Source organism: Brienomyrus brachyistius, chromosome 16 (assembly GCF_023856365.1).
Source record: "Brienomyrus brachyistius isolate T26 chromosome 16, BBRACH_0.4, whole genome shotgun sequence".
Lineage (NCBI taxonomy): Eukaryota > Metazoa > Chordata > Actinopteri > Osteoglossiformes > Mormyridae > Brienomyrus > Brienomyrus brachyistius.
The window spans coordinates 22,140,035-22,166,961 of NC_064548.1; the positions used below are offsets into that span (position 1 = coordinate 22,140,035).

The 26,927-nt window shown below is 43.0% G+C and overlaps 1 protein-coding gene across 1 annotated transcript; it reads right to left on the reverse strand.

Moving 5' to 3' along the window:
* Window positions 1-3,945: 3,945 nt before the first annotated feature.
* Window positions 3,946-25,061, reverse strand: vwc2l (von Willebrand factor C domain containing 2 like). Its single transcript, XM_048979389.1, has 4 exons — window positions 24,127-25,061; window positions 22,055-22,459; window positions 8,426-8,555; window positions 3,946-4,508 (listed from the first exon to the last, which is right to left on the reverse strand). Exons 2-4 carry the CDS (start codon window positions 22,442-22,444, stop codon window positions 4,357-4,359), a joined length of 672 nt encoding a protein of 223 aa, XP_048835346.1. The 5' UTR covers window positions 22,445-22,459; window positions 24,127-25,061; the 3' UTR covers window positions 3,946-4,356.
* Window positions 25,062-26,927: the final 1,866 nt, after the last annotated feature.

Here is a 26,927-nt window from a genome sequence, read left to right on the forward strand (position 1 = left end):
CTGCTCCTCGGCCCAGCGACTTTGGTGTCAGGAGGCTCCAGAGATCCCTCCATCTCCTCAATTCTTTTCTCTTAAGGATCAATTGATGTTACTCAGAGGTTGATATTTCAGGTCCAGAAAGTAAAAATCCAAACCAAGGATTTTGTTTCAAACCAACCACTTGAGTACTTTCTAACTGTGGCTTTACAAAATATCTGTCTGGATTTTCACTTCCTGGACCTGAATTCTCCACCTCAGGTCTTGCTCCATCACTCCATACCCCATCGGTCTATTCATACAGTTATTTCCTTATGTCGTTGGTAAGACTTGCTAGGGGAAAAAGCTTAAGTGCTTAAGCTCCTCCCTCAAGATGTGCCCCCACCCCACAAAGACTTGAACCTACAAAAAAGATGCATTTTCACACTGAATCTGAATGTTGTTTTTGGTCACAGTAGTAGTTAGTAGCTGTCTGCCATTAACAGTTATTTGTAATCCAGGAATTAGAGGCCTTACCTGTAAACCGTTCTTAGACGTTATTTTCTCGACGAAAAAATAATTAAACCAACACGCCCATATTTGCTTAATACACTTTGTTCATCTGTTTTAACAAAATAGTTTTTGTCTTCATAAATAATACACATTTTCCACTTCAGATTCCAGAATACACATCATAAACGGTTAGGTATTTACAGGTTATTTGTTTTTGTTGAAGGACACCAGAGTGTCATTGTCTGGGGGGGGACAAAACATTTGGCTAAAAGAAACATTTATTGAAAGCAGTTACCAAAACGTACTTCTTTAGATGTTCAGTCTGAAAATGACTATTGCAAGACGATTAGAAATTTAGTTCCAGCCTCCAAATACATATTAATGTTAAAAAATAAAGTAGAGAGAAAAAAAAAACACCCAGAATGCACTCAAGGCAGCCTCAAACATTGTTTAACAGTATTTTCTGTTCATGTCTGATAAAGTTCTCTGTTAGTTTTCAGGCACACGTATAACAGTTTCGTTTAAAAAAAAAAAAAAAAAAAAAGTTTTCCGTAGGCTCCAGCTACAGTGAGTCGGCATCTTGTGAACAGAGTAATATTTAATTTAGCCGTAACAGTACATGGATTGACGTGTGTGTGTGTCTCTCTCTCTGTGTGCGTGTTAAAAATACATCCCATTACATGACATCATATACATCATAAGATGCATTCAACTGCTCAACTCGCGTTGCGTCACGTCTGCAGCAATGTGCTCACACCTCTTCCTGTTGACATAGTTCGCAAGGTGAACGCAACACAAAACTGCAAACGTTAATGATGTGGATCTTGTCTGCGTATAGCATTGATGGTTGGAAGGCTTAAAGTTCCAAAACAAAGGTTCTCAAAACCTCTTTTCACAATGTACCAAAAAACAGTAGTATTAATAATAGAAAGAATTACAAATACATTCCTCTTTTGCGAAGAAATGTCCTTTATCCTTTAGCTTCCAGGGTTCACTGAAGTGCAGGGACAGCAGCCTTCCTAGTTTGGGAAAGTCTCCACCGTAGAAATTTAGAGAGACATGGAATTGTCTTCACATCCATCCAGCGTTCTCATCGTTATTGCCAAAGCCGTTTGGCCCCTAACGATCTCACATGATTAAAACGTGTTAATGCTTATTTTAGGCAGTAATATTCAAGGGTGTTCCAGAAGGGGTCATTCAAAGATGGAGGGAGTGAATGAATGAGTATTTTTTTTTTTTCTTTTTCGGAATTACAGATATATATCGTTAGCTTGCTTCTTCATGGCCGTGGATAATTTGTTCTAGTCCCCGTCTTCCCCTAGGGAATAATGTAAGTACTGAATCTGAACTGATTGCTCCTAAACAGTGTTTTTTGGGTGTTTTCCAGATGCTAATTATATTCAACATTGGAGAGTACTGAAAAGTCCCTAAATGTGTTTTGAGGTATGTAGCTGTCTTTTGACAAGGTCTGCCTGCTGGTTACAGGCTGCTACCCTCTTATTGTTCTCCTTTGGTCTGGATGACCCAAGACCCAGTGAAATAAACACACTGTGGAAAATAATTGAAGGCAACTGTGACTAAACGAACACATATCGCACGATTTATTTGCACCCGAGATTCAGCGCCAGTGTGAGGTGGAAAATTTGTGAAGAGGTTCAAAAATCCGTTGGGCTTGCGATCTAAAATATCAACGTTATCTCCCGTTTAAGGTGTTTTTAAATAAATGGAACCATTCCTTAGTGGATCTCAAAGGGATAAGATCATTTACTCAGGATGTTCCTGATTAAAATGGTGGTATTTATCTTTCAGACAAGCCAAATGAGGGAATAAAATCTTTCAGCACCGATCAACAACCATCTGGGAACTGCAAGGGTTTGTGAGAATAGTAATAAACAGAGTATCTCCTTTGTCACAGGTCAGCCTCTTGATTGAATTTCCGTCTCATTTCCTGATTCTTCACTGTTTAGGTAAACATCCATCACTGGTGGCGACTTGGGCTTGAAAAGGGCACATCGTGGCTTCTCTCTCTGGAAAAAATCAACTGCGATGAATCACACTTGGGATTGGAGAATTTAGTTTGGAATTAACAGTGATATTTGTCTTATAGAAAATGGCAGGGCCATTGCTTGAGGAAAAACTATGAATCCATTATCAAAATCAAAAGTACATCCATATTAAGCAGCGTAGTTCCTCAAAACAGCAGCGTTGTACGTATCTGTAGAGCAGGCTGTAATTCTGAGAATGCATCATAGTTTTGGAAATATGGAGAAAAGTGTCCAGGGTTCAATACCTTGATGGGTATAGTGGATCAATACACATTCTTGCAAGAGAAATCATTGTGCAGGCCAGCATCAACAATCCTTAAACCATATGATGATAAAAGGAGAAGCCTGTCATTTTCAGGAAGAAGCCTGCCGGCTCTGTCCTCATGCCACGACAAGCAGTTTCCTTCCGACTTTCTGCTCACGGAATGTCTTGCTGTCCTGCCTACCCTGAGCTAAGCATTTATCAAAACGCTACACGGCGAACCGAAATTAAAGGCAGGCTGTTTCTCACTTAATTGCTTAGATAACGAGTTGGAGCTATTAGCCTGTTGTAATCTTGAGCTAAGAAGGATAACCAGAGCAATTAAGAGGAGTGTTTCACATGTAGCCACTTCTTTTTCTCTTTTTGGGTGTGTGACTTCTAATGAATCCGCCTTAGCGGGCAGAACACTGTTTTAACACCCATTAACACCGACTTCAGCTTGCTGCATGAAGATCGCAATGACTCCCTTCTATGGAACTCTCATGTTGAAGCTTATAACCAGCCTTGTGGTTATAAGGGAATAATTAACATTGAGCGTTATCTGTTAAAAATGGAAGCTCCCCATTTGAAAATTTATTTTGAGTTTCGGAAAAGTTTTGCATCACGTTTCCGTACCTTCCTGTCAGATCTTTGACGTAGGTATTAATCTCCCTCCTGTTCCCGTAACCTTCCTCCTGGCCGCTACCTCCCACTTCGCTAATACTCGTCTCCAAGCAAGGCTGATTCTCTTCCTCCACCTACATGCTCTTTGATCTAAGCTTATTTGCAATGCAAAGAGAGAGGACGCCTCTAAGCCACTGTGATCTGTCTTCTTTGCGTGTCTGTCTAAGGTGGCTGGATTACTGTCCCTGTAATTGCACAATGCCCGTTAATGGGAAAAAATAAGATCTGCCTAATGGAGAAGAGGCTGTCTGATTGCACATTGTCCTACATACTTCTCAACACCGCCAGTGAGTGAAGATGGATTTAAGTAGGACCCCATTTATGGGTAACCTGCTCATGTTTTCACTCAGTGGCACAGGGTCTCTGAAAGCCTGGAAGCTCTCTTCTGTTCATGTTTCAGAAGACGCCGATTTGATGTACAGGCTGGCCGCCAAGGCTAGACAGTTCGTCACAGGCTTGTTAGTCTTTGGGTGTCAGACTCTTATAATAATACCACTACCTGGCTGCTAATGTGTAATAATTTCCTTTAATTTATTTCATAGTCTTTCAACACTTTATATTGTTTAATGTTTCCACCATTCTATGCAAGTCTAAGCATACTGCTTAAAATTTGTCTTTGTTATCAATGTTATTGTCCATAGCTTACGATAAACAAATAAAATATAAACTGTGTAAGCAGCATTAGCAAGTGATAAAATGAACGAGTTGTAAAGTGAACAGGAAAAAAAAAAAAACGGCTCTTTCAGCCTCTTCCATGCCCCTGATGGTTTAAGCAGTATATTTAGTTTGTATTTCAGGCATCAACAGTGTTCTTCGGTCTTTTTCCACATGGATTGTGCTCCAGTCAGTCTGTCACACTGGGTTGGGGTGGGGCCAATCTCGACCACGCCCCCCAAGGGGCGGGGCATTGGGTTGTTCCTATGACAACGTCTGCCCATTGAGGCACTCCCTCCGCAGACACTGCGCTGGCTTCCACCAGTCCCCGGTGTGGCAACGGCAGATGGTGCAGTCATCCACCTTCACTTCAATGCCGGCTGGGATGATTGTTGTTCCGGCAAAGCAGTTTGGGCCTATCGCAGAAAGAGAAAGAACGGGGGAGTGTGGAAGACAGCACAGTCTGGAGTTTCTCCTGTGTGTCCTCTGAATGCTTCTATATGCTTTGACTTTGACCTGGCCACCCAATTTTTAGCTCTGCTGCTTTGAGTAATGCTGTGTGTTGGTTAAACCTGAACTTCAGTGAGTGAAGCACCACAGGATAAGCTCCAAGTGACTCTTTATTCCATAGTGTCCTCTCTGACCCTTTCAAGCCAGCGCTGAGGGGTTTTGTCTTGTGACTGCCCTCCCGTGGAGACCTGAAGCCCTCCCAGTGAGCCCCAGTCTAAGGAAAATTCCACCGCTGAGACCGAGCACTGAGTGGGGGTGATGTTGCAAGTTGTTTCCAAGTACTAATACGTATCGATTTGCTGATCCTTTGGCAGGGGCCATAAATAAACCCCAGCAGGGGAGAGCGAGGCAGCCAGGCATGCAGCTGGTAGTGCCCTTGCAGCCTCCCCCCCCACCTTCCCACAAAGGGACGCAATTTCCCCTGTCCCCTAAGTGGATGGAAGCACTTGCGTATGTGAAATCTGGGGTCTTTGTTTGCAGGAGGCAGTCTTTGACTATGAGGCCACCCAGTCTTAAATGGATACGTAAGATTTCTGAGAATTCTAATCTACTGCTTAAGTTTGTACGTCATGAAGGCACATACATTGCAAAACAGGTTTTGCTTTGAATAAAAGCGAGTAGCCTAGTAACTCAGCCCAAAATGTTACCTGTTCACAATAGCAGATTGCTGCTGTATCTTTGGGCAAGCTACTTAACTTGAACTGCTACAGTAAATATATTCTGCCGTATAAGTAGGAAAATAAGTGTAAAATATTTGTATCTGTTAGGCAGTCATCTGTAGCATTTACTACGCAAGTGAATTTCAGTCGCTGCATTTAGCCCAGTGATAAATTTTCAAGGATAACTCCTGGTATGACTTAAAGCACCAAGTAAGAAAAATAAAATCAAGTTCATAAATATATTTTCCAGCAGATAAATATCATTAACATAATGATATTGTGGGAAACGGGAAGGCTGATGTTTGACGCTCTCGACAAACACTGTTCCACCTTGTTTCAGCTGAATTAATGTGTTTATTCAAGCATGCATGCGGGCAGGCTGCAGGCTGCATTCGTTTTCTCCGGAGGGGGATAAGATCGCAATCTTTCTAAATACAGAATATGTGCAGCATTAGAATGTGGAGCCGCTGATCCTACTGAACTGGTGGCCAGAGACCTTTACACTTATCATAAAACGGCCATTCTATCCCCTGTGAATGTTACATGACAGTCTGTTTTCAGGTGAGATGACAAGGCAGATAAAGGCAAGTGCAAGACATGCTGTGAATGCTGCAGGAGGTAGAATTACTCATCTCCCAGGTACTAAAGCTTCGGAAAAGTCATCCTCCCAAAATAACAGCACCTTCAGCGTGTTAACTGGCCCGTCTGCCCTCATTAGCCTGTCCCCAACCACGGAGGTTACAGGACTACCAGACCATGGCATTCTCATCATGGCCTGGTCTCACTGGGTGTTTCTGGGGCAAATATGGGTTTGTGGAGGGAAAAGAGGATGTATGGGCAGCAGTGCAGAAATCAGCCCCCCGCAGGCGGCCTAGATTAGATCCATCGTTTAGCCTGAGCTTGTTTGTGCTGTCATCAGGAATGCTGATGAATGTCGTGTTTGTGCTGAATCTTCTCTTCCTGCCACATAATGAACAGGCAGTAAGGAAGTACGAGCCTCAAAGAGAAACATCTCAACTTAAGGTTTTTGATTTACATATCATCAGGGATTCGATTAGCATGTGTTGTTAAAGTTTTGCAAATGATTTTTTTTGTCTGGTACTAACAGTAACTTGGGTCTCTATACGAGTGAATGTTACGTTCATCTCGCGCTTTTCAAGACACCCAAAAGCGCTTTACAGAACCAATGGGGAGCCACTTCAACCCCCACCACTGTGTAGCCCCCACCTGGATGATGCGACGGCAGCCATTCTGCACCAGTACGCTCAACACACAGTAGCTAAGGTGTGAAGAGGAAGGAGAAAATTCACCAGTTAGATATAGGGGATCATTAGGCCAGATTTAATAGGGTCACAGTGGGCAGTTTTAGTCCGGACATCGGGGTACCACTTTCGAAAGATGCCCAGGGATCTTTTAAGACCTTAGAGAGTCAGAACCTCGGTTTTACATCTCGGTACTGCACCATTTTTACAGCACAGTGCCCTCATCACTGCACCGGGGCACTGGGATCCACACAGACCACAGGATGGGTTCCCCCCTGTTGGCCCCCCAACACCTCTTCCAGCAGCAACCCAGCTTTCCCAGCTTGTCTCCTACCCAAATACTGGCCAGGTCCAAACCTGCTTAGCTTCAGGTCGGGTACCTAGTCTGAAGTGCAGGTGGCATTGCTAACAAGTCACTATAGTGATTGTGAGGCCCCTTCCACAAATCACTATCAATATAACAAAATTAAAGTCCTTGAGATACTCCATCAAGTGCTGATTTGTCCATAAAGGCTCTCTGATGCGTCATCAATAACAATTAAATTGGGGGGGGGGCATCTTCTGATGGCAAGTTGCTCAGAGAACAGAACTGTCACCTCAGTGCTTGGGATTCAGCTCCTGCCCATGTGTGTGTATAGCTCGCATGTTCTCCCTGTGTACACGCCCTGCAGGGGACTATGGACTGGTGTCCTGTCCAGAGTGTTCCTCTGTACTGTTCTTCCTGGGATATGCTGCAAGCTCACTAAGACATGTACCGGATAGGAGACTGGAAGATGGATGCTTCTTAAAGCTAATAAACTGACGCGTGCAAAGCCACTAGGCATTAAGGATAAATAGGAGTTAAAAGTTTCTTGTGTTGCCAGTACAGCTCAGGTAGACGTATCAGCTGTGTGAAGACAGAAAAAAGCATCATAGGTTTTGTTCCTTTTAACAGTGCAGGAGCCAATCAGATTTAGCTGGGAAAGTCACTGACCACCAATGAGAGGCTCCCCGCTACTCTCCACTCTTGACCTGAAATAATCTTCTAATATTAAAGAATGACTGAATTTCCATCAGCGACCGTGACACTCAGCTCCCCCTAGAGGTTCATGTGGATTTCCACTGGTGACCTCTCTGTCATTTATGACTATGTCAGACCCAAGTGACAAGTCTGTCCTTTTGCTTCTTTGATCATCGCCTGTGTTCATAACTTCACAGCAGATTAGAAAAATGTCCCCTGTTGCAGCATGAAAGCCATTAAAGTGTGAAACAGCACGTTCTAAAGAGCCCGTCTTTGTGAACGCTCTAATTTAGCAGGCCGTACTGTTCATGACAAGAAATAACAATAACAGGATACTTAAGTGTGTAATTGAAATATGCAGGTGAACAAAACAGGAAATTTATGCTATACGGCTATTTGCATTTAAGTATATCCTACATATGTAACATTATTACAGAGGGATCTAGATCACATGACCACAATCTGAGAAGCTTTGTATGAAGACGCTACCTTGTAAAGGAGTCTTTCTCATAAGGGTAATTAACCGTGTTACTGCCTTATATCAGAAGTAAAAGACTGTTACTGCATTAAGCACATTGATCTGCTTAACAATTTGATTCTTTAAGACAGGATAGTAGACAAGATATAACAAACTGGGATCGAGACGTTAAGCAAAATATAGCATTAAGGCTATTAGCTGTCATGCATCCAGTCTGCAGGACACTTTTAGGTTTCATGGCAGTCTAACACCGTAGTTGTCACCAGACCAGCTGATGCTATTGCTAGGATACAACCATAGCAGTGTAGGAAGGAACTGACTTCTGGCTATAAACAGGTGAGTTTGTACTAACGAGGTTGTGAATGAAAACGACCCGCCACTGAGTGTAATCGAGGTGCTCGCATGGCGACGGGAGCAGCCTTACCGTGTTTGCAGATGGGGCAGCACTGTTCCGGCTCGTACACGGGGTTGACGCACTCGGGAACGGCACAGTCCGCCACCACACAGTGCACCTCGTTATTTGGCTCACAGCGGCACCACTCGCAGGGGGAGGGCTGGAGGTAGAGAGGGAGGGGGAACAGCACTGCGTTTACGCCGCCCGCACTTTTATTACATTCTGGCTGCCTTCGACCTTGCTGACAAACGCTGGCCCGAAACCCAGTCGCGGCCTGGCACACGCACCCTCCGCTAGTGGACGGGGTAAATCTTTCTTGATATAATTTGCCATTAATGACTCCTTGGGCACACTGGATTGTGACAATAATGTGTAGCGCAATGCAGGGTGGCAGCAAGCAATTAAACTCTCACAGGAGTCTTTCTTCCCTGATTTGACTGACTCAGGCTGTGTTTTACATGATGGAATCCATGTTAATTTTATACATGCAGGGTAACAGACTCTACATTACTTGTCTCCATTTTAAAGAAGAGTGTATAAAAAGAAAAAAAACTAACAAAGTAAGAGCAATCTTTATATTGATATCTTACAAAAATACGTAAGGACACCGTTTCACAACATATCATATTTTTTACCTTTTATGTTTTTCCATTAATAGTAGTAGTAATGCATGTTCTTGCAGCATTTACAGAGTGCTGTCCTCAACACTGACACAGGAAATGAATTCAGGGGAAGAGATAAAGAACACATTTTGGATGAAACAAAAGATCTGCTTTTCCACGAACCAAAAACACTGAGTCAACCTGGGTGGGGAGATACGGTCACCAGTAATCAATGAACCAACGTGGACCAGAACAATTAAATGCATTTATTGATGGTGAGAATCCCAATGGGCTCTTTGGATGCACCTCGTCCTCTTACAGTGAGCGAGGTACTATCAGTTTAATTGTCTCTGCCAGGCTCACGACTGTGGGTCTTTTACAAAGATGCTCATTTAAATGCATCACGTATTGTTATGATGGATGGTGATCTGTGAGGCAAGCACGTAACTCCACATTTTTCACTGCATCTGGGGATTAGACATGACCAATCACCATCAGAGTGATCACTCCACCGGACTTACTACCATGAAATCAGCAACTCGCATTCTCATCCGTTGGTAGCTTATCTAATTTTATATTGATCATCGGCGGCTCCCAGTTTATCAAAGCAGCAGATTTTTTGCTTCTCTGTGTCTGGTCTAGATTTATGATCTTTATTTATGCTGTGACTTGGACGGGAGGTAAGATGGCTCTCTGAGATAACGTATTATTAATTATTCATTTACTCAGCAAACGCTGACATTTTTAACTCCTTATTGAGATCGGTATTTTACCTCAACAAATTCAACCCAAGTAACTTCTTCAAGAGTACCTCATCTGCAATTTAAGTTTTCAAGAAGTTGATCAAACACCCACTAGATTAGCAGTTGTGCTGCGAAGGCCAGTAGTTCTTACAAGGTTTTATTTTATCTCCCAGGGATAAAATCATTTTTATGGCGTAAGTCTCATAAAATTATGTTCTATTATTAAATGTATTCGGCCATGCGTTTTCTGCGATCTGTTAACCTCGATAACTCTTACAGTAATCTGATTATTTAAGGAAGGCTCTGGAGTTGTAAATTCCTGGGTGAGAGTGAACGTCAAGCTGTCCCCCCTCCCCCACCTGTTGAACCTCCCCACCTGCTATCCGCAAACCTACGCGATTAGATTCTGTTCACCAGACCAAACACTCCCCTCAGTCAACAGACCTCCTCTGTGCCAATTCGCTAAATCTGCCCCGCAGAATGTTACTTTGTCTTGCTATAAAACAAATGTGACACGGCAGTTTTAAGAGAGTCAAGTCTTTTCAAGGGGTCAAGCCTCTATGCTGTGAATCTTCACACTGAATTCTAGATGGTTTGGACGATCCCTGTTATGACCCTGATTGTTCCATCCCTTTACTGTGAAGTGGACTGAGTGGGGAAGGTGACAGACATCCTGCCATTGAAAATCACATGACTTTCATTATTCTGCTCGAAAGCTGAAACTCTTTGGAATACAGGCAGGCCCCAGGTTACAAACGAGATCCATGCCCTATGTCTGTCTTTAAGTCTAATTTGCAGGTAAATCGGAATAAAACAATACAGTGCATAATAATAAGTATTATACAGTAATAATAAATGTAACTACATGCAGTACTGTACCTCGAGCCGACGAATCGCTGAAGCCGTGCAATGTTTTCACAAGCATCGCAAAATAGTGCTTTCGTTCGTTATCAAGAACCATTGTATTCAATTCAATTCAATTCAAGTTGTCAGTAAGTTCGATGTTCTTAACCTGGGGACTGGCTGTAACTCGTCATTGTAAGAACATGGTACACAAGGGCTCACTGGCCCACAGTGACATAGAGCATTACTTTCGTGATTGTCATCAAAATTATCTGCCATTTGTACCACATGGGAAAGCCTTTGTTCACATCTCATGCCGATCAGCCTTGGCTGCCTTACACCCTGTCCGCGGTTCAGAGCGCTCTCAGTAGGTGCTCACCATGGCTGACCGTGAGCACATCACACGCCTTGCCATTTCAAAGACGCTCTGTCACAGCTGTCTGGCCATAATGATTTAGCCCTTGTCAAAATTACACTAATCTTAATCCCTGCCGGTCTCTTTTGCATTGAATATGTCAACCACAAGTACTGAATGTTAGCTTACTGTCTGATTTAACCCAGACCTTCACACGCACCGCTTTTGCCAGATAAATATTATTTGCTTCACGTTGGGTGTGGTCATATATAGACTTATACATGCACATACACAGCCAGTCAACCCAGCTATTCAGAGAAAAGTTTATTTGTGCTATTCTTGCTACAGGCATAAGTGGGGAACAACCCAGGATGGGATGCTAACCAATCGTAGGGCACACTCACACACACACATTCACTCACACACACACATTCACTCACACGCCATTCACTCACACACACACATTCACTCACACGCCATTCACTCACACACACATTCACTTACACGCCATTCACTCACACACACATTCACTCACACAACCATTCACTCACACAACCATTCACTCACACACACACATTCACTCACACACACACATTCACTCACACGCCATTCACTCACACACATTTACTCACACGTCATTCACTCACACACACACATTCACTCACACACACACATTCACTCACACAAACATTCACTCACACGCCATTCACTCACACACACACATTCACTCACACACCATTCACTCACACACATTTACTCACACGTCATTCACTCACACACACATTCACTCACACGCCATTCACTCACACACACACATTCACTCACACACACACATTCACTCACACGCCATTCACTCACACACACACATTCACTCACGCCATTCACTCACACACACATTCACTTACACGCCATTCACTCACACACACATTCACTCACACAACCATTCACTCACACAACCATTCACTCACACACACACATTCACTCACACACACACATTCACTCACACAAACATTCACTCACACGCCATTCACTCACACACACACATTCACTCACACGCCATTCACTCACACACATTCACTCACACGCCATTCACACACACACACATTCACTCACACGCCATTCACACACACACACATTCACTCACACACACACATTCACTCACACACCATTCACACACACGCACATTCACTCACACGCCATTCACACACACACACATTCACTCACACGCCATTCACACACACACACATTCACTCACACGCCATTCACACACACACATTCACTCACACGCCATTCACTCACACACACACATTCACTCACATGCCATTCACTCACACACACACATTCACTCACACGCCATTCACACACACATTCACTCACACGCCATTCACACACACACACATTCACTCACACGGCATTCACACACACACACATTCACTCACACGGCATTCACACACACACACATTCACTCACACGCCATTCACACACACACACACACACATTCACTCACACGCCATTCACACACACACACATTCACTCACACGCCATTCACTCACACATACACACCTGTGGGCAATTTGGTAACGTCAATTAACCTCAGCATGTTTTTGGACTGTGAATGGAAACCAGAGAAGCTGGAGGAAACCCCAGGGAGAAGAAGCAATCTCCACACAGAGAGGAGACTTGAACCCTGGTCCCAGAGCCTTGGCTTGGGTACACCACACATCTCTGTCATGGCAACCAGCCTTACTGACTTTTTAGCCGTTTCTGTAACAGTGGGATTGCACTTAAACTTTCAGTGCCGGTAATTTAGAATTTTTAACAATGCGTCCAACACGTGGTGCTCCCAGTGCATCCAGTAGTAACTTTGTACATAGCTGGTTTGTAAATTATTTAAAAAGCTCTAGATAAGTAATGACAAGGCGATTTGACATGCAAAGTGTACAATACAGTAATGTTGTACAGAATTTGGTAATAAATACACTTTTTATGATCTAATCTTTCATAATCTCAGCGGAAGCCTCAATATCGGCTTCCCATTACGATACACTGGAGGAGTCCAGTGCACGCTGACATCCCTCCTATTAAAATGCCTTTTGTTATTGCAGAGATGAATGCAATAACTCTGTCGCATTTCCCTCCTCGTTCTCTGTGCGTGAGGGTTTTGCGGGTGACCTGGTATTTATCAGAAACACTGCACTGAATGGTAAGGCAGAGGGGAACCTATTAACAGGGAAATAGATACAACGGGTGCTGCTTATGACACAAAAGAACAACTGAGGTAATCCTGGCAATCATCCTGCAGAATCTGGTACCTAGTTTGCCATAAAATTGTTTACTTTTCTCACGTATATCTCCGAGGGTAGCTGAGACCCTTATTGTGTGATTATGCTGACCCCTAGCTAAATCAGGGACGCCTTATGTTCACGTGTCCAATATCTGGTTATTTTTGACTTCTGACCTTACAGTGCGAAGGAGAATGGGATGCGCTAATTTTGCTCTGTGTTCAATTCTGTTAGAAAGTGTAAATAAGCTCCGGATAAATCCTGTTCACTCTTTGTCAGCGGACCATAGAAGTGCATTGCCTGTAAATATTAAGCTTAAGGGGAACATATTCCGTCTTATCTTGTAGTTTTGGGATTTAATGAAGCTAACTGACATAACAGCGGATTTTGTTAGCTAGCTAGCCAACGCATATATAGCGGTTCATATTTCTATGTAAGCTGTAACTCTCTGTAGTCCTTACTACTGTGTCAGCTTCACTCAGTGTGATGTTCATTTGAGTTCTGACTATAAAATACTGTCATAAGAAGGGTTTATATACCTGCATAGCTCTGAGGGGATTAGGGAGTGACAGCAGCATCGTGATGAGAATTTTTATTACCTTGTTAGCAGACTTGTTTGTTTGACTGCGGCGGCCCGGGTTAAGTACATTGCTTGGGGCTTCGCACACCTTGCCCCAGGGCTTTTGTCTTTAATGACCTTCTTGAGTCCACTAGGCGCGACCCTCAAAAATATAAGAATCTTCCACATTTTTTCATGATTTTCATTGACTTCCAAGTGTAATGAAACCAAAGCAGCATTTTACGATTACATAAAAATGCATTCCCTAATCAAAGTAAGATTTATATTTACAGAATTTTAAAGTTCAAGCTGTTTATTTTCTTGGCATTAGAGGAGACTCATCAGGAGAGAGGGCTTGTCGACTGACTGTTTCTGCGGATTAATTAAATCATTTTAAAAGCCCTTTCTTGGGCAAATCATTACATTTAACACAGCGATCAAGATAGAATCCAAAACAGAAAAAGTCCATGAAAAGCACACGAGTTGTGTGATGGTTACAATAAATAAATAAAAGCATTTTAAAAGCTGGCTCACTTTCAACCACTGAGAAATTCAAGCCTACTTGAACAGGAATACTCTTGCCAGGAATAAACTCAACGAAATGTGATGAGTTGAAGTGTCGTAATTAAATGTGCTGTTAAATAAAAAGAAAGAAAAAAAAAACTTTAATTGATTTGGGAAGCAAAACACATAAGACAAGAGCAGCGGGGATCTCCAATCGCTCAATGTCAACTGCACAAATTAGGCTAGCTGCAGAAAAGAAGCGTCGTGATGTTTTACACTGGGATTAAACAAAAAACGGAGAATTGCAGGTGTTCTCATCCTAATCGGGCACGGAGATGACGAGGCTCATTCTGAGAAGAAAGTCAGTCCCGCGTTAGATGCGACACTGCGAGGAACAGTCTCCTTTCCCCGGTCCTAGGATCTGTAATACGTCTGAGAAAGCAACTGATTCATTTTTACCCGAATGTCCTAGTCCCCTCTGCTCGCATATTCAACTTTGTCCACTTGTCCTGCGTATCCATGTGTAGCTCCGTGGTCCAGGGAGCGTTTTTTTTGCTTCACCGTATGCAGGGCGCAGAATATGGCTGCTGTGACAATAATGCCGCACTTGACATGACTTGAAACAGTCTTTCCCGAATTGAAAATCAACCAAAATAGCTTTGGAGCTATCTACAAAATTATGAACATAAAATCGACATTTTCAGTCCAAGTATAATTCAATCAAATACGTAGTGATGAAAGAAAAATTCTCCAGAAACTAAAAGCAAGTAAGTATAGATCTGAGGAAATTGCTCTTGGAAAATAACCAACTAAATATGAGAACTGTGATTTTTTTTTTAGAATAATGATGTAGAGTTGACATGACTGTGTGCCATTCTGTTTGCCCCCCCCCCCCCCCCCCCCCCGCGCTCCGCGCCATCAAACTACAATGCTGCGTAAGCTTAAACCATTTCAAAGCGCTTCCAAGGTTATCCCAGCTTTTGCTTCAGCCGTCTATTACACCTTGACTTGACCACTATCTCACCTTGTTTGGCTCATCAATACTTCACTGAGTCATTTGACTAATTAAAATAATGAATTAATTGAGCTGTTGGTGAAATTTAACGAATATATGGAATGGCTGGGGTGCCCCTGAGGAGAAGTTTGGCAACAAAGCTGTGTAATTAGATCTTTAACTTTGTATTGTTTATGGTAACTTGTGTTTTTTTTCTGAGCAAATGTACGCTTCGTACTCAGATAAATAGCCTTAAACACTAGCTTAGACTGCCTAAGACTTTTGCACAGAACTGTACTTCTCTCCCAGATGGAAACACAAGGTAATAAGTGGGTATTTAGTAATGTGACCAGAATCACAGCATAGGATTCAGAACAAACCAGGATATGGCAACCCTAGAATTAATAGGAAAGACAAGGCCCGGGGACATTTCACACAGCATAGGATTCAGAACAAACCAGTATATGGCAACCCTAGACTTAATAGGAAAGACAAGGCCCGGGGACATTTCACCACAGTATAGGACTCAGAACAGAGCAGGATATGGCAACCCTAGAATTAATAGGAAAGACAAGGCCCGGGGACATTTCACACAGCATAGGATTCAGAACAAACCAGTATAAGGCAACCGTAGACTTAATAGGAAAGACAAGGCCCGGGGACATTTCACCACAGCATAAGACTCAGAACAGACCAGGATATGGCAACCCTAGAGTTAACAGAAAAGACAAGGCCCAGGGACTATTCACCGCAGCATAGGAGTCAGAACAGACCAGGATATGGCAACCCGAGAATTAATAGGAAAGACAAGGCCCGGGGACATTTCACACAGCATAGGATTCAGAACAAACCAGGATATGGCAACCCTAGACTTAATAGGAAAGACAAGGCCCGCGGACATTTCACACAGCACAGGATTCTGAACAAACCAGGATATGGCAACCCTAGACTTAATAGGAAAGACAAGGCCCGGGGACATTTCACACAGCACAGGATTCCAAACAAACCAGGATATGGCAACCCTAGAGTTAAAAGGAAAGGCAAGGCCCGGGGACATTTCACACAGCATAGGAGTCCGAACAGACCAGTAAATGGCAACCCTAGAGTTAACAGGAAAGGCAAGGCCCGGGGACATTTCACGACAGCATCGGAGTCAGAACAGACCAGGATATGGCAACCCTAGAATTAATAGGAAAGGCAAGGCCCGGGGACATTTCACCACAGCATAGGAGTCCGAACAGACCAGTAAATGGCAACCCTAGAGTTAACAGGAAAGGCAAGGCCCGGGGACATTTCACCACAGCATAGGAGTCCGAACAGACCAGTAAATGGCAACCCTAGAGTTAACAGGAAAGGCAAGGCCCGGGGACATTTCACGACAGCATCGGAGTCAGAACAGACCAGGATATGGCAACCCTACAGTTAAAAGGAAAGGCAAGGCCCGGGGACATTTCACCACAGCATAGGAGTCCGAACAGACCAGTAAATGGCAACCCTACAGTTAACAGGAAAGGCAAGGCCCAGGGACATTTCACCACAGCAAGTGGATCCACCAAATTACATATCCTAGTTACACCCACTAGACCCACTAGGGGGCCTTAATTAATTTCTGTTTTTAATTCTAACAGTCTGCCTCTAGCATAGTGGGTAAAATAAATTATAGGAAGACACTTTTATGCTGACATCTTGTTACTGAATGAATGGATCAAGATTAGATGGACAAAAAGTGCCAAGTAGCACAGAAATATAGAGAGGAGATGTTACACCATTCATTACCGAAACTGCAAGACCCATATGTCTGTGTAAAAGGAGCCTTCAGTTTACAATATGACTGTTGTACCGATTCCCTCATTTTCTAACATTTACTGCTACCCTCAACGTTTACTTTTATTGTTCCAAGAAAATGTTTAAAGTCACTTTTAATTCATCAGTGATATTTGTAATTAATAATACAACAACCCTTACAAAAGACAGAGAGTCAATAACAGACAAAGGAAGTAAGCAAGAAATCATAATTACACACAAACATAATTAACACTACTAAAATATAAGCTTAGCACCTGAACCCTACTGAACTTGTTTGATAATATTAGCCTAATTAACGCTATCGTCTGGTGAAAACAGATAAAGTTACACCCAGTTTGAGAAGCCTTTTAATTGCCGCGTCAACTTGCTCGTGTCAGCACCATTGTTAATGAATGCGATTTGCGCCTTTGATTGTGCAATAAAACTGTACTACACCACAGTCTGGTTTGTGAAGCGAGCATACTTCAGAAAACAAGCGCTTTATTTTATTTTTTTAATTGATAAAAATAAGTCCATCAATATGTCTTTTTTTCCGGAATATTCTATGGGGAACTTATTAGAACTTATTAGACCCTGAGTCTAATTAGTCTTATTATGATAAGTTATCATAACCCACTGCAGTTCCTGCAGCAATCCTAATACTCACAAAAATGTGCGATCGTACAAAACAAGCATGGTTTTGGCACACTGTGTTTTTACGGCATGTAAAATCAAGACAGCCGCAGCAGTCTTTCAAAGACTACGGAGAGGTGCCAGTCTGAGTGGTGAATTTGAGGATAATGGGGAATTGGGCCAGGACACACTTCGATCAAGGCGTGAGTTAGAGCTGTCCCGATTCTCTTGTTATTTTTGACATCTGCAATTAGTTTGGACTGCAGCACCTGATTGCGTGAAAGAGGTTTTTTTTATTGAGGTTGTCCTTCTCCTTATCAGCAATGAATTCCCCTTCACCTTCACAATCCATTGCAGGATTCGCTTCCACGTTCCATAATACGACAGGCCTGAATTTCTACAACCTTCCTCAGCTGAATCTGTACTAGCAGAGTTCTGGCTCCTCTTAGCTATGAATATCAGCTCAATACAAACCGTCAGTCTGCTAACCTGACCTGTTTCACTGCACAATCAGCAATAGCAGTTTCCGCATCACTTTAACTCTTTATCCAGTGCACTTATATAGCCACTATTTAGTTTTGCATTTATTTTCAAATAAATAAGTAACCATGTGACCGTGTCCAGAGAATGAAACTGGACGAGGAATGGATGGATAGATAGATTAGCAGTGCTCTATTTCCTGCCTAGTTGACACAGAGATGGATGCTCCCCTGGATGGTAAGGGATTTTGGAGAAATGGCAAAAGCTCTGACCCTGCAAGCTTCAGGCTGTGTTTAACTGAGGTAGAGCTGAAACAGATGTATTTGCAACCCTGATGAGAGTAACCAGTTAGGAGATGATGGATGGAATGGTTCCAATGCAACTGTACAGGCCCTAAAACCACAGTTTAAGTTTGATAAATCCAACCTTCCCCCACATGTCCTATTCAGGGTCATGGGGGGTCTGGAGCCTGTCCCTGAGACTACAAGCACAAGGTACGGAACAACCCAAGATGGGATGCCATTCACTCACACACTTTGGCAACCCCAGTTAGCCTCAGCATGTTGTTGGATATGGGCGGGGGGACCATAATATCCAGAGAAAACCCCACAATGACACAGGGAGAACATGCCAACACCACACCCATGGACCCCTGGCAGAGACTCAGACCCAGGTTGCAGAAGTGTGAGACAACAGTGCTAACCACTGCACCACCATGCCGCCCCTTTTGAAAAACTCGCCAACTCCATACACATGGATCCACGCTGGAGACATGAAACCAGGTCCCAGAGGTGTGAGGCGACAACAATCAATTTAATCACATAAGAAAAAAAAACATTCTCTTGGAGCTGAAGAACTTTGATAGTTCCTCTTCTGTACTGCTTCACTCCTGTAAGCTACGCCGTTGACACGCAATATGTGTTCTTTGCAAAACCTTCCCTTCTGATATTTCCTGAAATTGTCTGATGTCTTTTGTTGTTTGCTGAAAATGGGAACCTATTAATATAGAACAGGCTGTGATCAAGCACTTGTCATCCTTCATTCAGACTCCAGACAGCGCATTATTCCCACTGTACTCCTCCAGTCAGTAAGTGACTCAGGAACTGGCTGGTTCCTGCACAGGGCCGAAGCAGACAGAGAGCGGAGGAGGCGTGTCCTTACAAATGGAGGCTTTGTTTGCAAGCAATCAGTAAATGAGTTCACACATGTGTCTCCCGCGACCCTGCCTGAATGCAAACAGGCCCCGCACACTTCCTGCAAGAAAAGGGCAGGGAAGTGATGTTTTTAACAGCAAAGAGGTCAGTCCATTTCATCCTCTCCATAGTGTTCTGTGCTTTTAAAGCAATGCCCCCCCCCCCATCTATGAGCATAGGGGAGGAAAGGAGACAAATAAAACAAACAAATATTCTAATGGGCAGGAGCACAAATAAGTCCAATAATATCTTCCAACACCAGAGCATGCAAAGTACCTGATGATAATCCACATTCACTGTTTGGATAAGGAATCTACATGTAAGCAAGGCTGCTTCCATCATTAACTATTTTGGTTCCTCCCAAGGTTTCTTCCTATGAAGGAGTTCTTCCCTGCCACTGTTGCCTCTGGCTTCGTCTCTGGGCACACTGATAAATTGATTGATTGATTGATTGATTGATTGATTGATTGATTGATTGATTGATTTTAAGTCTGGGATCGGATTTTGTATAGAAAGTGTTCTAAAAGTGCATCTACACATGTTTATAAAGTGACTGTGTCCATTATTCACTGAACCTTATTGGCATCAGTGGAAGACAAAGTTTCATATTGGAGGGACGCAACTTAATCATGGATTGTTCCCTGCCTTGCGCCCACAGCCTCTGGGATAGGCTCCTTGAGTAGGACAAGCAGTTACAAAAAAATGGATGGATGTCTGTCCCTCCCCAACCCCCCAGTCTTCACCCTTGCTTATTGCTATGTGCTTTTCCACATAGAAATAGTACTTACAAGTCCTATAGCTGACGCCATTGAAATTAATGCAAGAGTGACAGCCTCACTTACGTATCTGCATAAGTCAGCGATGTGTCACTGCGGTCCTACTGCATCTTGGTTTGTGTCATGCTTATTTTGCTTGTTTAGCTGAAATTTCCAGCCAGCTACTACAAAGGGGCCCATGGACTCTAGCGCATCCTGTACTACGATGGACCTTGCTGAAGCATACTTGAAGCGTCATAGCTGTTTATAGTCTTGAGATAGCAGCATCAGCTGTTATAAAGAACACAGTTGCATTAAAGAAAACGATAACAATAAAAACAGGCAATGCATCAATGTGAAGACTGCTTTTCCCTCTGAACTATAGTCAGGACAAAGTCCAGGTCTAAAGTAAAATGCAAGCGATATATCTCCTTGGAAGAACAGATTCGTTCTGAGCTTACTTTCTATGCGAACTGCCACAGAAATTAGTCGACGTGAAGTTAAACAAATAACAATGACACTCCAGTTATTCACCTGGTCACACCTTCAGCACTCAACCTCATGTCCATCTGCAGTGAAAGCTGATAGAAAATTTCAGACTTTTGCACTGTAATTTACTTGCGAAGCAACCAGTAGCTGGGTTTATTCTTAAAACCATCAGTTCAGTGCCTTCTGTAGCAAAGCCAGTGTAAATAGCTGGGATCCTTTTAGATGTGACCTGGCTTCAATAACAGGGCCACTCTGTCATAAACGGCAGAAATCATTAGCTTCCCTTCAAAATGTGACAAGCATCCGCAATGGAGCACCACCCAGACCTTAGCCCTGAAATAAGGCCCTGAAACTAAACATTGCCGTCTCCATCCTTTCCTCCATCTGGCTTATTACTGACACAGGCACCCTGTGCCATGCAATCCCCCAAATTAAATTCATTTAGACTCAAGGATAATTGAATATTCCCAAAATACCAGGACTATAATTAGACCATGACTCAAATTCAGACATTCCACCAGAGGCCATTGTGTCAATAATTTGATTTCTATAATGCCATTAAAATCAAAGTCTAAACCTGCAAATCAGATTGTTTTGAAGGACCCATTATTAAATGTCTATTCTTTAGGAAATTAAGCCTCCCCTTCAGGACATCATTCTCAGAGCTGTACCTGACCCTGTTTTTATAACCAGTCCTGTCTCGCAGCCACAGATACCATGCCGTCAATGTAAGTCACTGTCTGGTACTGCGGACAGACTGCAGATTCAATGGAGGCGCCTGCGGTCAGCTGACTGAAGAAGAAGCAAACAACTTTCATGCAAACAAGACCATGGCAACTGAATGAGTCTTTGCTGCACGTTTATAATTATCATGAGAACATCTGGGATCACTCTCAAGAAGTAAACCTAACACCTGCATCTGGCTTTTAATCATGAAATTGTCCCCTTTCTGTTTCAAATAAATCGACACCAAATTGGTCGAATTTTACGTAGATCGTGTGTTTAGTCGGAAGAGCGATTTTCTTGACGGAATCCTGAGGTTATTTTCAGGCACAGAATATCACGATGAAAACAATTACAATCCTCCCCAAAAGGAAAAAAGACTGGCTGATGGATCACGGAGATAGAAGAGAAAAAAACTAATTTCGCAAAACAGGGCGTCAACTGGACCATTACATCCAATCGATAAAACATCTAATCGATTAAAGAAAATAGTAGGGGGTAGTACTTTCCCTTGGGTATTAAGCATTTTCTATATCAGTTTTAAGTCCAATTACCGGCACTGATAATAACTGGTCCATTGCCAATGGCTTCCATTGGTTAACGGATTAAATAGGGTATTATGGTGGGTAATGATGGCTATTATTATTACTTATAATAGGGAAGGTATTAGGTATGATTCTTCAGAAACCCATGCATTATGCCTTTAACGCTAATCCTACCTTAAATTCCTCTAAGACCTTATAGGTCTTTCCTCGATATTCGCAAAAGTTTTTGACTTCCTTGCACTCTGGACAGCACCCGTTATGCTCCACTTTGGTGCACTTGGGGTGTATCTTGGGGCACTCCGGCTGGTCGCACACCGGCCCGTCCTCGGTGCACACGCACGGGCAGTTCGAGTGTCCGGGGAAGAAGCGCTCCCCCAGCTTGTATACAAAGCCGCTGTCGTCCACGCAGCCCTTCCCACGGTAGTCGTCGAAAATGATGTCATTGTTGGTCGTCCTCTCTGCCTCGTCCGCTGGGTAATCCTCGGGGCTGACGGAGGCCGGTGACACGGCGGCGATCAGGGCGAGCAGCAGGACGCAGGTCGCAGGGGCGAGACGACCCATCATTGGCCGCGGTAATTCCTGCGCATCCAGAAAGGAGGGTGGGTGTCAGCAGCCGTGACATGCTACCAATCTGCAACATCCCATTGCATGCAACTTTTCTCATTAAACTGCTCTTTACGGAGTGAAGTGCAATTCTGCTTATTCTTTAAAATGCGCCGAACATAGGCCTAGAATTACTTTGATGTTAAGCGGAGCATATCAATGATTAACTTAAAGAAACAATACACGCTGTCCTTAGGAAAAGGACGTTATCTCGCTAATGGGATGTCAAAATAATTTAAGCAGTTCAAGAAAAGACCGATTAGTAGCGCTTAGCGTTAGATAAATAAAACGCGAACTGACGGTTTAAACTGGAAAAGAAATCGCAATGCACATCTAGATCTTGGCTTTGAGTAGAGGACACGACATGTATACACCCTGGATAAAACTGTCATTCCACCTTTGTTAATGTTCTGCAGTGATTGCTAAAGTTACTATAACGGCCCCTTTATTGAAAGGGTTAAAGCGTTACATCAGGCTTATTTTATGACTGCCTGCAAAAACATTTTGGCAGTTTGATCCGTTTTATTAACGTAGCCTATATATCTATACATGTATGTATGTACGAGATTGCTATATGCAGATTAAAATGGAATTTACTGTTGTATTTAAAAATGATTTGGTGCTTTGTAATTCTCTTATGTCAGTACCCATAATTGACAATATTACAAGTTACAGCAAAAAAAGAAGAAAAAAAACGCGTACGAGACCCATTGTAAAACACCATTAGAACACTGTATATTGGTACCTCAGACAGTAGTGTAGTCACGGTAAATATGGTTCAAAGAGATGTGAGAATCCGCTACTGTGGGTTTACTATACTTTGGGGAGCCAATTACACTGAATTTATTTATTTTGTAAATATACATTTACAGGGAAAGCGTTTCATGTGCATATACGTTTTGTTTGTTTAAATGTATAACCATATTAAGCATGGATAGAAGACGAAGAAATTTGACAAGGTACCCATTTACTCACCTGATTCCGAAATATTTGTCTTAAACGGATTGTCAAATTGTTTTATGTTTCTTTATACTTCCTAAGAATCATTCAGGCTAAAAATCATATCAAATCTGGCTTGGCTAGCTGGCATACATCTTCTACACATCGTTCAGGTTAATTAGGATCACGAGACCAACAGGTAGTTATGTACTTAGTTCCTCTAAATCAATAATTCGTACCATTTGTCACTCGGTGCGTGATGATGACCGTAAGTGCGCATCTCCGCTTGTGCCTAACTTCGTTAATCCGGCAGCCTTGAGCCAGTGAAATCTCCCCGAGTCACTAATAACCGCGGTCTGCCTGGGCTTTATTCCAAATGGCTGACCCTTTACAACGGAACAAGAAGTGAGCCATCAAAGCAGCCAGATCCAGGAGCTGCACGGCCTTTCTATGCGATTCTGCAACGGGGACACCATCGCATTATTATCTGGGGAAGCTGAACCCCTTGTATGAAGCAGCGAAGCCTGATGCATCGCATTATCGTTAAGCGATGCGAGGTAACCGATTGAATGTGAAAATTGCGGAATATTAATAACCTTTAGCTTGTATGCAGGAGGATGAAAAGATTTACTTATTGTTGCAAGGAAGTGCACGACACCTAACCGCACATGATAGTACAGTGATAATGGTCATTACTAACTCACCGCGCAGAACTGCCTGGTTCCACTTTGTTAGTCGGAATTAAGCAGGTCCTCCAGGAGCGGACACGCACATAGCGCAACTTCCAGTTAAACCGCTTAGCAAAGGCAGCTTGCAAAATTCCGGAAGGAAAAAAGTAATCCTGTATTCAGGGAATGCCGTTTAAGTAGAGTTATACATCACACCTGCTGTCCTTCCCAGTGTTTAGCAAGCGGCACCAGCAACATGGTGTTCTCATATAACCCAGTCGGAAACATGATTGCCCGCTTTTCTCCGACGGCTCACTGTAGAATAATAAGACCCTGGCCAGCTGTGGTGAGCAACATAAATGTGGGGATTGCAACGTCTGGAATTGTATTTCCCGGCTTATTTCCAGTTCACTTCAACATCCAGTGCAAGCGGCTCTTTTTTATTTTCCTCTCCTTCTTCAATCGATTTCCAAATTCTTCAAGGGTATCGCAAAAACCTGTCGATTTTGTTGAAATTCTCCAGCTAGAAGATGCATGCAAATATTTCTCAGCATTGCCATCTTTAAGCGGAAAAAGAGCTGACTAATACAAATTGGGAGCATTCTTCACGGCGCAGCCTGGCAAAGTTAAAGCTCCGGTTGCACACGCACAGTAATCCGTGACTTGTCAAAGAGACGAGCGCAGCAGCCCCGTTACTATAGCGTTAGGACTGTTGGGAAAAAAAAGCCTCCGATCCAAGTCCAAGCAGACCAGTCGAGTTGAGAACAGTAAGGCGGTCTGTGTTAACAGAGCCCCCTCTGTTCCGGAGCGAGGGGGCGCTCTGCCCCGCTTCAGCACCACGGACAGAGGCGGCTTCAGGACTCCGCGGCTGTTCAGTCAACTCCAGCCCCACTCCGGCGGCTCTAAAGATTCGTCTGCCCGTAAACGGTGCGACGGAAGGCCAGCAGTAAATATCGGCGGCTTGTTCATTCTCTTTTAGCATTACCATAGTCTTTTCTCTCGTTGTATTTGGCCATAAATTATGCAGACTGCGGTTTATAGGGTGGTTTTCTTAGGTCTACCTGGCTGCAGGATATTCTTGAAGGTTGTAACATGGACCACTACACACTAAAAGATCAATAATAATAATAATAATAATAATAATAATAATATAATAATAAAAGCTTTCTTATGATGAGGTGTGCTTAGCAATAGATGCGTACACTGCATTACAAATGACATCATTCTGGCAGTTTATCTTAGCGTGGATTTCATTTCACCATAATATATTTGAGTGTTTGTATGGGAATAAGGCGCTTTTCTTGAAAACTGCTTTATTTCAGTTTGCCTATAGAGGACACTACCCTACTATTGGAGGAACCTATGTACACATTAGTCTGATAGGATCCTTTTTATTGAATGTGTACTGCATTATTGTATGGACATGTAATCTTGTTATATATAATTCGTCACACTGAAGCAGATGTATTGAAGTTTCATAATGGACGCCGTCTTAATTAAGTTGTTACTATAAAATGTGACTCATTCTTTTCTTTACTTTAGAATTTGTTTCTTTTTCTCCTCCTGTCCCCTAGAGCAGTAAAGAGGCTAATGAGAGTAAAATCGGTCATCTTGCTTCAAGACTGAGGAAAATCGTACCACATGACTGCGTATCCAAGGGTTTGTGTATGTTTCATGCATCGGAAATGGACAGACATTTAACAGTTACTGAGTTATGAAACCGTCATTTCTGCCAGCCCCCAAGAGACAAATGAAAGCTGACCCACAGGTAGGGTTATTGAATCTTGTTCCTATAGAAACATTAACCTGGTTCTACAGAGGATTTGGGTCTCTAGCTTCCTTCCACAATAGAAGGACATGCAGTTAGGTAAATTGGCATCTTTAAATTGACCATTGTGTGTCTGTGAGTGTTCCCTCCAGTGGACTGGCAGACCTACCCTGGATGTACCTGGACAGGGTCCAGCCGCCACCTAAGGCCCTCTATTGGATAAAAGGGATGGTTGATGGATGCATATTTAAACTTAATTTGTTAACATCCCAGCTCTAGATGTAATGCGTAATCTAAAGAGTGGCCTGTGTATTGTGTTTTTTGTCATTTCTTTCCAGTAGCACAGTAGTTGTAAGTCATCTTAGCTAAAGGCGTCAGCTGTTCTTGAAATGTGCTGGAAGTAGATTAATTCTGTCACTGTTGCTCTGGCAAAGTGTTCAGAGATCACTGTTCACATGCCAGGCCAGTCAACTCTCCATCTGGAAAAGCGCTGCTAAATGGAGGTGGCTGGACCAGACTGGACTTGTTCCAGCTGCCACTTACAGACACAGGACCTCAGAGCTTTGCCACATGCAGCCCTGCTGATATCCAAATTTTTACCAGGCCACAATGCAATATGTTTCTGTGACATTTTAAATCTAAGTGCTGGCTTTGGTTTTCCCTGCTATATGTCCGGGCCTCTGAAAAGATGAATAATGATATATAATCGTAATTTCAGAGTTGTTGGTTTGATTCAAGGCTTTGGATCTCTGTGTGTGGTGTTTCAGCATCCTTCTTTTGCTTGCCTGGTCTCTTCCAAGTGTGTTAGTTCCTATTACTGTCCAAAAATATGCAATTAGGTAAAGCAGTTGTCTGTATAATGAAGTATGGTGTGTGTGCGTGTGTGTGTACGGGCCCCGTGAAGGACTGGCACTCCATCTAGGCTGTGCCCCGGGCTGTGCAGTGTGATCTCCAGGCTACCAATGACCCTGCATTGGATACCCAGGTATGGAAAATAGAGAAAGCTCCCTCAAATGAGGCAACACGTTTCCAAATGATACTCTCACTTAGAGAGCATGGCTGTGATATT

Excerpts from the sequence above, each read along its gene's own strand:
- vwc2l (XM_048979389.1), bottom strand. The coding sequence starts at position 22,444 with ATGATGGGTCGTCTCGCCCCTGCGACCTGCGTCCTGCTGCTCGCCCTG. Across the intron at positions 8,556-22,054 it reads AGGTCTTAGAGGAATTTAAG|CCCTCCCCCTGCGAGTGGTG; the intron begins GTAGGATTAGCG and ends CTCTACCTCCAG. Across the intron at positions 4,509-8,425 it reads CTGCCCCATCTGCAAACACG|GCCCAAACTGCTTTGCCGGA; the intron begins GTAAGGCTGCTC and ends TTTCTGCGATAG.